This window comes from Mytilus edulis, chromosome 9 (assembly GCF_963676685.1).
Source record: "Mytilus edulis chromosome 9, xbMytEdul2.2, whole genome shotgun sequence".
In the NCBI taxonomy this organism is placed as follows: domain Eukaryota; kingdom Metazoa; phylum Mollusca; class Bivalvia; order Mytilida; family Mytilidae; genus Mytilus; species Mytilus edulis.
Genome location: NC_092352.1, coordinates 47339340 through 47350405, shown reverse-complemented (window position 1 = coordinate 47350405; position 11066 = coordinate 47339340). Strand labels below are relative to the sequence as shown.

General features: G+C 32.8%; 1 protein-coding gene across 1 annotated transcript; it reads right to left on the bottom strand.

The window, feature by feature from the left end:
- Positions 1–1174: 1174 nt before the first annotated feature.
- LOC139488507 (heat shock 70 kDa protein 12B-like) lies at positions 1175–8705 on the bottom strand. The gene is made up of 4 exons (XM_071274192.1): positions 8130–8705; positions 7155–7373; positions 3895–4045; positions 1175–2339 (listed from the first exon to the last, which is right to left on the bottom strand). The coding sequence occupies exons 1-4, from the start codon at positions 8451–8453 to the stop codon at positions 1288–1290; spliced, it is 1746 nt and encodes a 581-aa protein (XP_071130293.1). The 5' UTR covers positions 8454–8705; the 3' UTR covers positions 1175–1287.
- Between the last annotated feature and the right edge of the window lie 2361 nt (positions 8706–11066).

The window sequence follows — 11066 nt, the reverse complement described above, 5'->3', positions numbered from 1 at the left end:
AAACGAGACGGACAAATGAATGAAAGATGCAAGCGCAGACCGGAAATCCTAAATCCCTCTTTCTATCAAATAAGATTAATAATTTCATTCGTGTTTTAAATGGCGCAAACGGTAGTGATTGAAATTAGGATATACTAAAGCAGCAACCCAACATCATTTTAAACAAAAAAAGACATCAATAGATTTAAAAAGATGTTTAACAGAAGGCAAGTTACTTATCCATATGTTGAGCTTTTCCTAGAATTTAGTATAGTTGTTGGTCAATTTAGCAAAATATTGAAACCAATTTTTATTTATATTTTAAATTATTTGGTAGCGTTTTACTAATTTGACATGTGTCATCAAGGTATATGCTGTGACATTTTTATAGTAAAAAAATAATTAATATTTAATAAAAAGAGTAACTGCATTATGTATATTTAATCAGGTGCTTGAATAAATATACAAAGTCGTATATTGCAGTTGTATTACGTGTAGTGACCCAAAGTTGTTTACTTCTTTGTCATTTGGTTTCTTTTATACAGATATTTCAGCTTTTACTCGACCTTGTATATAGTTGTATCACAAGAACTTGTCCAAAATATCTTTAATAAATAGCCTGTTTAGGTACAAATGTAATATAGTTATAATACATGTTTTTGGACTATATATATGGTTTATATCACCATTTTTTGGTTTTGGTTTGTAACCCAGATTTGTTTTCTCTCAATCGATTTATGACTTTTGAACACCGGTATACTTCTGTTGCCTTAGGTAAGCCCGTGTATTTTTCCTTGATTGTGAAATCACTTAATTAGATGCATCACCAAAATTTCACTTACAATGAAGAATACGATTGATGCCACATTTGAAGAAAATTAAACCTCCCTTGAGAGAGCATAAACAACACTTATAGTTTTAGTTGGTTTAGTAATTTTCAGTCTTTAGATGATTAAATTGTACACATAACTTTCAGTATTTTTGTTGTTTATCGCGGGTTTATTTGTCATTAAGTTATCAGTTTGTCTTCGACTTTTTCACTTTTTTATGTCCCGTTTGTATATTCAGCCTCTTGTATATCAAATTTATTCACACATCATCCAAAAATTATCAAATTCAAAGCTTGTAAAGTTCAGAGCAAACACATGTTTGAGTATGTCGAAACAAATGTGAGAGAAAAACAATAAGATTAAAACAAGTTTTGTTTCTTTTGTATTACACAACCATGTAGATCATGGTTCAAAACAATTGATCGATAATTATTTATTTCATTGATACTGCCTGTTTCTTTTTAATTCAAAATACTCGTTATATCATTTCTATTGTCGCCTCGCACTTTTTATGAGTGGCTGTTTCCTTGATTTTAACTCTTATCTCGGTTTCTCCGAAAATTAACTCGACTTTGATTTTGTCACCCGTACCAGCGCCTGTTAATTGCACTGTTATTGTTCCTAAAACCGAACAATCATCTTCGTCGGTGTACATGGGATTTGCTCGTTCGGTTTGATAGATATTAAGTGTAAACAATCCGTTGTCTTCTTGTTTACATTTTGCTGTTGAAGTTACTTTTTTGCCTAAAGGAAGTATTTCATTGCGTTTTACAATTAGTTCGAACAAACGACAGCATTTTTCTTCTCCGTTTACTATTTCTAAATGGCTACTGTCATGCTTCAGTGGATCAAACTTTTTCCGTTTACTGAATCCATAGGTATACTTAGCAATTCTTTCAGAAATTGCGTTGGGCTGATGACCAAATATTACGGCTCCTTTCAAAACAGCCATCTCACTATCTGTTGGAACAATAACATCTTGATCTGGAAAAGTAGATTGTACTGCTTTTTGAAGAAAGACACATTCTGCAAAACCTCCGACAAGAATAATTTGTGAAAGTCCATCATCACCTTCTCTCTTCAAAATTTCATCAATTATTCCGAGTACGCCGGCAATAGTTGGCTGAAATGAGGAAAGAAAGGTTTCTTCCTTTATACGTATCTTATCAGAAACAATTGAAATATCTGAATGAAACTTGGACGACTCAATAGCGGATTTGAAATTTTTATTCAAGTGTTCTTCACAAAGATCATCCAAAACTGTAAACGGGATCGTCATATTAATTGTCCCCGATTTTCCGACACGAAGATTTCTTTTTCTGTTTTCAAACTCTCTGGATAAGTCGAGGTAGGAGTCAAGACTTTCTCTTTTGAAAGCATTCATCGCTTCAGTACCAGTGATATTCTCTATCATGTTCATGAACTCTCGGTCAACACTTGTTCCCCCATATTCCCCACCTGAGGCACGACAAATCTCTTTAAGGGTTTCGTCGTTTCTTTTTTCGTGAACTGTAATATCAACCGTCCCTCCTAAAACAAATTTTAATACAATCATTATTTTTTTTAATTATAACTTTTCCGTTTTTTAACCTTTAAAACTGGAACATACATTTTAAGTATCAATTTCAACAATATATAATGCCCAAAAGCATAACACATATTTACGAAAAGACATGGTATGATGTTCGATCTACTATGTAATAAGTTTTTCGTTTTTGGGACTACATCACTTCAGCATATTTTCAAAAGAATGGAGGCCAGATTGAGTATGGTGGTGGAAGCAGATTAAACTTATCACAAGGTTTGTTCTTACATGAGAAACACGACTTGAGCCAATGTTGAGCAGGGTTCGCGTACCCTTCCGTAGAACCTGAGATCACCCACGAGGTTTGGTTAGGTTCGTGTTGTTAAGTCTTTAGTTTTCTACGTTGTGTTTTGTGTACTGTTGTTTGTCTTTTGGTTGTTTTTCGTTTTTAGCCATTGCATTGTCAGTTTATTTACGATAAATGAGTTCGGATGTCCCTTTGGAACCTTTTGACTCCCTTTTTCAATGTGTTGGCATTTGGATGAAGATGTCCTCCTGAATATGTAGCAATTTATTTGTTTCGCTGAAAATATTTCTGTACTCAATGTTGTACTTACAACGAATTCGAATTATTATATACTGAGTGACTTTAATAGCGCAACACTCATTTTGTTGATTTTTTAACCAAATCATGGGTAATCATCGTTCAACTACTATTCATGCTTACTCTACTTCTTCCTTTTAAGATAAACTCAACATCTGACTTTCCTGTGGTTACAAGATAATTGAAGTCGCAAGAATTTCATGGTGCGAAATTTGGCACCCATAAAAAAAATCCGTTTTTTCTTCTTCGTGAAACAGTTATTTCAATCCATGACCACACCTCTCCATATTTCCAAAACCGAGGAACAAATAAAATAATTTAGCCAATACAGAAAAACGTTAACGTGCTGCTTCTAGACAATTTTACGTCAGAAACTCGTCTTACTGTTCTTTCGTCAACAATACCTGCATACGAGATTTGTTGATGATTACCAATGACCAAATCAACATGTAGTGAAAATGCAATGTCAATATAATATGATTACGCAACGTCATTTGCGAGAGATATTTACGACCGCAATGTCTACTGTAAACCCAATTGCCGAATGCCATTGCACACAGATTCATGCCATAAATGTTTACCACAAAGTGAAATGCCAAAGAATCGACTGCAGAAAAACATCCAAGCCATAAATTGTCACCCGCATAATTTCCAACACACACTGTAATGAGTTGCACAAAGACCAGATCAGATGGTGCAGTGTATACCACATTAATAATATTGCATATTGGAAAATGGAAAAGAAAGTGCTACGTTTCCAAAGCCGGTCAGTATATTCACCTGTGTATGTAATTTAATTTAATGCCATTTTTTACAAGGTTATAGTTGTCTTTCTGATATTGTTTTATATCTAACCCTTTTGCATTGATATTGTATTTACATTGTGTCATAGATCAGATTTATCCGTTCATTGTTTTATTTAAAAAAATATGACAGTTATTACTACATGTAGTTACCTCCTAAATCAACAACCATGTATTTTGTCCCAACGGTAGCGACTGCAAATCCTTTTGCTCCTTCTAGTTTTTCTGTAGGCAAATGTTGACAGTATATCGATGCAGCTTCAGGTTCCAGGGCTATTCGTAGTTTATTCGATGATATCCCCGCCTGTAAATAAATTTGATAATGATTCAGTTAGCATCCTTATAATTATAAGATCATATTTTCTGTTACGAATCTTGCATAATGATGTTCACTGCTCTTTTCCTTATAATAAGCTTTTAAAAAAATGTTTTGAATGGATAGTATATGAATTAATTAACTAAATAAGCATAAAAAATGAAGGATCTGTTTGCTTGTTTCGTAGATATAAAGCCTCGGTCACACCTTACCGGATAGCACGAACGGACACCTAACGGATGAAAATAAAAGTTGTCCGTTGACAAAATTGTTATCCGTTGGGAGTCCGTTGATGTACTGACCGAATAAAACGGACGTGTAACGGATGCATAACGGACACACAACGGATATGCAACGTACGAGAAACGGAAACGTAACGGACAGAACGGATGTCGAACGTACATCCAACGGACGAGTACCGCATAAAACGGACACCTAACGGAAGCATACCGGATAAAACGGATGAACAATAGAATAGAATAGAATATTTATTATTCCAATCAAGGGCCCTTGATGGGCAGCATAACATTGTTATTACATACATTAATAAACATTTCGTCTAAGATCTAGACATGCAATAATATAGCTCACTAAATATTTAAGTACAGACAAATTTTTATTAGTAAATAACCAAACAAATTTTGCCTCATTTGAAAGATGTATAAAATTAGGACAAATACAGTTTATCTCCTTGAAAAATATCTCCCTATCATTTTTGTATGCTGGACAACTAGTTATAAAATGTTGTTCATCTTCAACCAGATTTAGAGTACATTTCTTACAAAGCCTTTGATCTCTTTCTATATATAATGTTTTATACCTGTCTCTTTCTGTTTTGAGATCATGTGCACTGATTCTAATTTTACATATAGCACTTCTCAATTGAAAATTGTTTAAAAGATAGATACATTTTTTTCGAAAAACAAGTTTTAAGTTTGAAATAAGTATCTAATTTACTATTCTGTGTATCTGTTCTTTTTGTGTTCCAAAATTTTAAAAAACTATTACAAAGTTTTTGCTTAACTGACTTGATAAAAAAGTTGAGCTTCACCTCCAAATTATGAATATTCAGCTTTTTAAAAATGAAATGTATGGATGAATACCAGCATTCAATATTATTATTAAACATGTTTTTGTTACACATATAGGTATCATACAGTAAAGGGAATCTACCAAGCTCTCCTAGCACAGCTAGATGAACAAGATATACGGAAAAATCAAAGGCGACACTAATTATACATGTAAATCGCATAAATATTCAAAATCTTTCTGTGTAACTGGTTTTGGTTTGGTCTTCAAAATTCCACCAAAAGGCAGTGTCTGGCCTGAATAAGAGCTGTTTGATTGTGAAGACGTGCCTACACTCTAAGATCGATTATGAATAATAAGAATTCATAAACCTTAAGAAATCTGACATACCAATAATTGGCATTTCTGGCGCGAAATTTTCAATTGGCATTTACCCGTTTCAGATCCGTTCATCATCCGTTTTATCCGTTATACGTCCGGTATTAGTCCGTTTCTCATTTGTTCAACATCCGTTTTATACGTTAATTGTCCGGTAGAAGTCCGTTGGTGAATTTATCTTCCAGACCTCCAACGGATGTATAACGGACACGTGACAGATACAAAACGGAAACAAAACGGACGAGTAACGTACAAAACGGACGCCTAACGGACGTTAAACGGACATTTTATCCGTTGGACGTCCGTTCAAAATTTTGAACATGCTCAAAGTTTTCCACCGGACAGAATGGACGTCGACGGATAAAACGTACGCTTAACGGACATGCAACGGATATGGACGGACGTCTAACGAATAAGAACGGACGTCTAACGGACATGAACGGATTGAAAAAAAGTTATCCGTTAGGCGTCCGTTCGAGCTAAGGTGTGACCGAGGCTTTAGCCATTAAACAATCAGCGGGAAATAATTCTCTCTAGACTTTTCATACATTCAACATTGGCACCCTTTCTTTTAAAAGATATGCAAAAAATAACAATAATTTTATATGATTTTCAAATATGGCAGTTTAGCTATATGTAATAAAATCATGAAAAGAGAAAGGAGTTAGCGGGAAATTTGTTTTGAACAGCACAACATGGATAATGCCTAATATCTGACAAAAATTCACAAACAAGAAGATCAAACGTCCTTAAAACGCTGCACAAATCAAAAGAAAATAATTTCATACAGAAATCAATGTAGTCGCATACAATAGCAAATACTTTTAGAGTTTTCTTTCTTTTAGAATTTCATTTACATGTAGCATTGTCACGACAGTAAAGAGCTATTTAAAACCTAAATAGAAATATTAAAAAAACACCACCAGAATTAAGTTGGATTCGTACTACTCAATCTTTAATAATTTATTGATTGTTTTGTTAGCGTTTTGTCTTTTAGTCGTCTTTCGGTTTTCATTGTCATGGCGTTGTCAGTTTTTCTCGACTGAATTTCCCCATGCTATCTTCTGCCTTTTATAAAGCTCAAACATAAAAGTGATTTGTTGTTAAAATTTGAGATTACGTGAAATGATAATGTTACAATTCAAACTTTTTTAATTATATAATATTTTTTTTTATCATATTACAGGCCACGTCATATTGCTTTGTCTGCCAAATGCTATGGGAAACATAATATCCTATTTTTCATATCAAGTTCAAGTTTATAATTTTATCAACAATTGCCACGATTAATATATTTATCTGAATGTGAATGAAAGGATATTGTTTGAGGTTTTTTGTTCTGTTTTTTTTTGCATTTGTCAATCCTTCTAACATATATGTTGAACAATTGGATTCATTTATAAGTAAAGTAACTGTTTTTAAATGTCTATGTATTTAGCTCAGTCGTATGGTTTTCTATGTTGTGTTTTGTGTACTGTTGTTTGTCTGGGTTTTCGGGTTATCGTTATAGCTGTGACGTTGTCAGCTTATTTTCGACTGATATTTTTGAATATCTTTTTGATATCTTTCAATTGACTAATATGCTCAAGCACCAGCAAAAGTCTAAAAAAAAGCACATCAACCTGACATGAAATATGTATATGTAAATTCTAAATAGGTATTCATAAAAAAAATGTGATATTCATAATACCTTTTCGGCACTCCTTCTCATAAACTGCTTTGCACCGTCAGACCATATGGCGGGAACAGTGAGAACCCAACGGATATCGTTCATTTGTATATCAACAAGCTGCTGTCTAATAGAATTCAGTAAATGGTCTTTAAGGGCTTTGATGGACAAAGAGAATACGTCTAAAGCCGATGCACTCTTCCCTGTTATATCTTCTATGATCAGTTCCTTGCTTACACTCTGTCAAATATTTAAAAAAATAATTATATGAGTATAAATCAAAGTAAGTAAGAAAGTTTAGTAATAGTTGTTTTTTACTTGTTTTGTTTGACCATCATTTTACAAGTAAAATAAAAGATCTTCAGAACTTTGAAGGCATTAATTAGACGGCGACTTCTGGGTATGAGTATTCCGGAATACTCGACAGTGAACAACCATTGACTTTTTGTTTTGTTTTGTTTTGTTTTGTTTAGCGGTGATTTGATAACTGTTCTTTTCTGATTTTGTAGAAAGAACTTTAAGATGGTTAAAAAACGGATTGTCAGTAAGCGTCATTTGTTGTAACAACGTCTACTGTGTTTTGTTTATATGTACAAGATAAATACAAACTTCCAATGTTAGCATATGTTGAGACATGTCCATCTAAATAATTTGTTCTTATCAGTATGTCATATCATTTTACGATGAATATCACTTTATAGATTGCAATTATCATTCATAAATTAGATAAATCAGCGTATCAAATGAAATGATTGCAATGAGTGAGAATTGCACCATAACGGCATAAGGCTTATTTCCTTTTCGTTACAACAATTTAAATACTTGTTTTTGTTAAGCAGTATATTTTTTTATAATACATAATTGAAACATATGTTTTAAAACTGTTATCACTCATTCTGTATTTGTTCACGTGTGTGTGTTGCAATATTTTCCGTTACAATTTTTCTTTTCTTCAGATTTACAAGTAGTAAGATAAATTATTTTTGCTGCAAGTACCTTTGCATTGTAGAGGTTCATTTTGAATCTGTGGAAATAATAACAATCATGATGCTCTTCATCCATGACAAGTTCAGCATATTTGTTTTCTGCTTCGTATCCAAATGCTACCATATTCTTGTCTGAATCTAGTAAAAGACATGTTGGTGCTTTTAGTGACATGAGTTGTCTGCTTCCGGCATTCCACGCTGTATTAGCTTGTATCTGTAGAGGATTTTTCTTGAAGTCACTTCGAGTTGAAAATGCATACCCAGAATAGGTAGTTCCAAAGTCAATTGCTGCTACAATTAGGTAGTTATCGTCTTCAGTAATGTATTGCGCCATATTGTTGTGTGTTAATATCCCTTAGTATAAGAAAACAAATTTTGCTAATATCCAAAAATCACATAAAATTTGAATTATAATTTCCCACTGTATCTATATTGCTGTGTTTTCGATATTCCTTTCATAGTGAAAAAGACAAACCAAAATAATGCGAACATTTTTACTTTCGGTTTAAACTCAAAGTAGTTTACCCTTTGACACCACGTCGGATACGCTTCAAACAAAGTTGCTTACTACAATTTTAAATGCAGATAATTATCTATATTTAGAACTGGGTCAAGAAAAGAATTAAGACTATTTTTACCTGTGCACTCCTTAGTTTTCACATGAACACTATGTTTTCAAAAAATCATATAAATATAGTATTTAATCCGTTTTAGTAATTTGTCAAAATTATATATTCGACAATAATTAGAAGATAGTGTGATAACTGATTGTTGTTTTTAGAGGGGGATTAAGAATAAATGATTAAAGTAAAATAGACATATTCGGCTGGTGTGCTCTATGGTCGGTTTGTTGTCCCTTTGACACATTCCCCATTTCCATTCTCAATTTCATATACTTATAATCATACAAAAATTGAGAGGGAACTCATAAGCTACGACAGGATCAGTAGTTTTGTTCTAAAAGTGACATATAACTTCTGTTAAAACGGCACATGATGATGTGAAAAAAAGGTTTAATATAATGGTTGTGTTTAGGAATTAGCATTTTAAAATTGTCATTCACGAAGTACACTTTTGTTAATTATGAGTGCCATGTGTAATTATTAAAATCAATTCTGGATTGCTTATGAAAGGTGACATGCACTTGAAAGTGAGAAAATTATAAAAAAAAAATTAACCAATCTAATAAATAAAAGATCTCTTCAAAGCAATGTTAAAATTCAATCTTTTCCTTGTGTATAAACCTATCGTTTATACCATGGGTAAATAATGAACGCAAGACACGCGTTTCGTTTTTAAGAGATTCATCAGTTATGCTGTAATAAAAAAGATACAAAGGCCAAAAATAAAACGATTTAAAAGAATATATGAAATTATATTCCTATATATATTCCTATGATAGAAAGTTTTTTTGTGTATGTGTGCCAGGGATGTTTTCAAACATCACTTTCTGTTTAGTTCTTTATTTGGTACTTTTGTATAAAATCTATATAATTTATATTTGATTAGAAGTAGTAGTAGTAGTAGTAGTAGTAGTAGTAGTAGTAGTAGTAGTAGTAGTAGTAGTAGTAGTAGTAGTAGTAGTAGTAGTAGTAGTAGTAGCAGTAGTAGTAGCAGTAGTAGTAGTAGTAGTAGCAGTAGTAGTAGCAGTAGTAGCAGTAGTAGTAGTAGCAGTAGTAGTAGCAGTAGTAGCAGTAGTAGTAGTAGTAGTAGCAGTAGTAGCAGTAGTAGTAGTAGTAGTAGTAGTAGTAGTAGCAGTAGTAGCAGTAGTAGCAGTAGTAGTAGTAGTAGTAGTAGTAGTAGTAGTAGTAGTAGTAGTAGTAGTAGTAGTAGTAGTAGTAGTAGTAGTAGTAGTAGTAGCAGCAGTAGTAGTAGTAGTAGTAGTAGTAGTAGTAGTAGTAGTAGCAGCAGTAGTAGTAGTAGTAGTAGTAGTAGTAGTAGTAGTAGTAGTAGTAGTAGTAGTAGTAGTAGTAGTAGTAGTTGTAGTAGTAGTAGCAGTAGTAGTAGTAGTAGTAGTAGTAGTAGTAGTTGTTGTTGTAGTAGTATTAGACATGTTCACCAGAAGCCGATACCGAAATCAAAACCGAGATCGATACCAAAACCAAAAATAGTAGTGAGGTAAATGGTAAATGTTTATATTGTTAATATAACTCCATTAATTCATTATATTGTTTAACATTTTAATACATAAGACGGAGTATTCAACCAGTATTAAATAAACTAGAGCAAGTAATATACAATTTAAGATGTTGACTATAAAGAAAACCTATTATTTTTAAATTTACATTCGTCTTATGGAATTTCTACATAATCATGATAAACTCTTCTTGCACGAATCATTTCATTGACAAGTTTTATTGCTTTTTGATTGCTTAACTGCCTAACAATATTTATAGATTATCGTTGATTATCTCAACGAGATTGATTTTCTCGCTTGAGCTGGTACAGCGAAAGTGAGAAAAGCAATCAAGTTGAGATGACCAATGATAATCTGTTTATCGCTATTTTACCTATGACGACGTTGTCAATTTCAATGTCAATTTCGTTAGCAACACCACGTGGCCTCCTTAGTTTCTAGCGATAATTTTTCCATATCAAGCGAGAAGCATGATATGAAAATTATCACAAAAAAATATCAAAGGAAAAATGCACAAAATAGCGATAAATGGCGTTACAATAGAATGTTCAGATGGATATATGGTATCGCAAATTTAGTAACAATATATCAAGAGTAAACAGTTATTTCTTGTGTGGATCGATTGCATCTATCAATTTGTAAGGCATCGCGTCATTGTGATGACCAAGAAAACCAGATTTGTTGTATCTGACTGTTTTTCCAGTGTCTTTTATGACTTGCGTATGAATACAATGTATATGACGATGTCCACTATAAAACATTGCCTGGGTTTCGATTGGGCGATTTATTCTATGGGAGGTGCCATCAATA

What these genes read in the sequence shown, in the direction of transcription:
- LOC139488507 (XM_071274192.1), bottom strand. Translation starts at nt 8,453, where the DNA reads ATGGCGCAATACATTACTGAAGACGATAACTACCTAATTGTAGCAGCA. An exon ending in TGAGAAGGAGTGCCGAAAAG is followed by an intron (nt 4,046 to 7,154) that starts GTATTATGAATA and finishes ATTTATTTACAG; the next exon opens with GCGGGGATATCATCGAATAA. An exon ending in CATGGTTGTTGATTTAGGAG is followed by an intron (nt 2,340 to 3,894) that starts GTAACTACATGT and finishes AATTTGTTTTAG; the next exon opens with GAGGGACGGTTGATATTACA.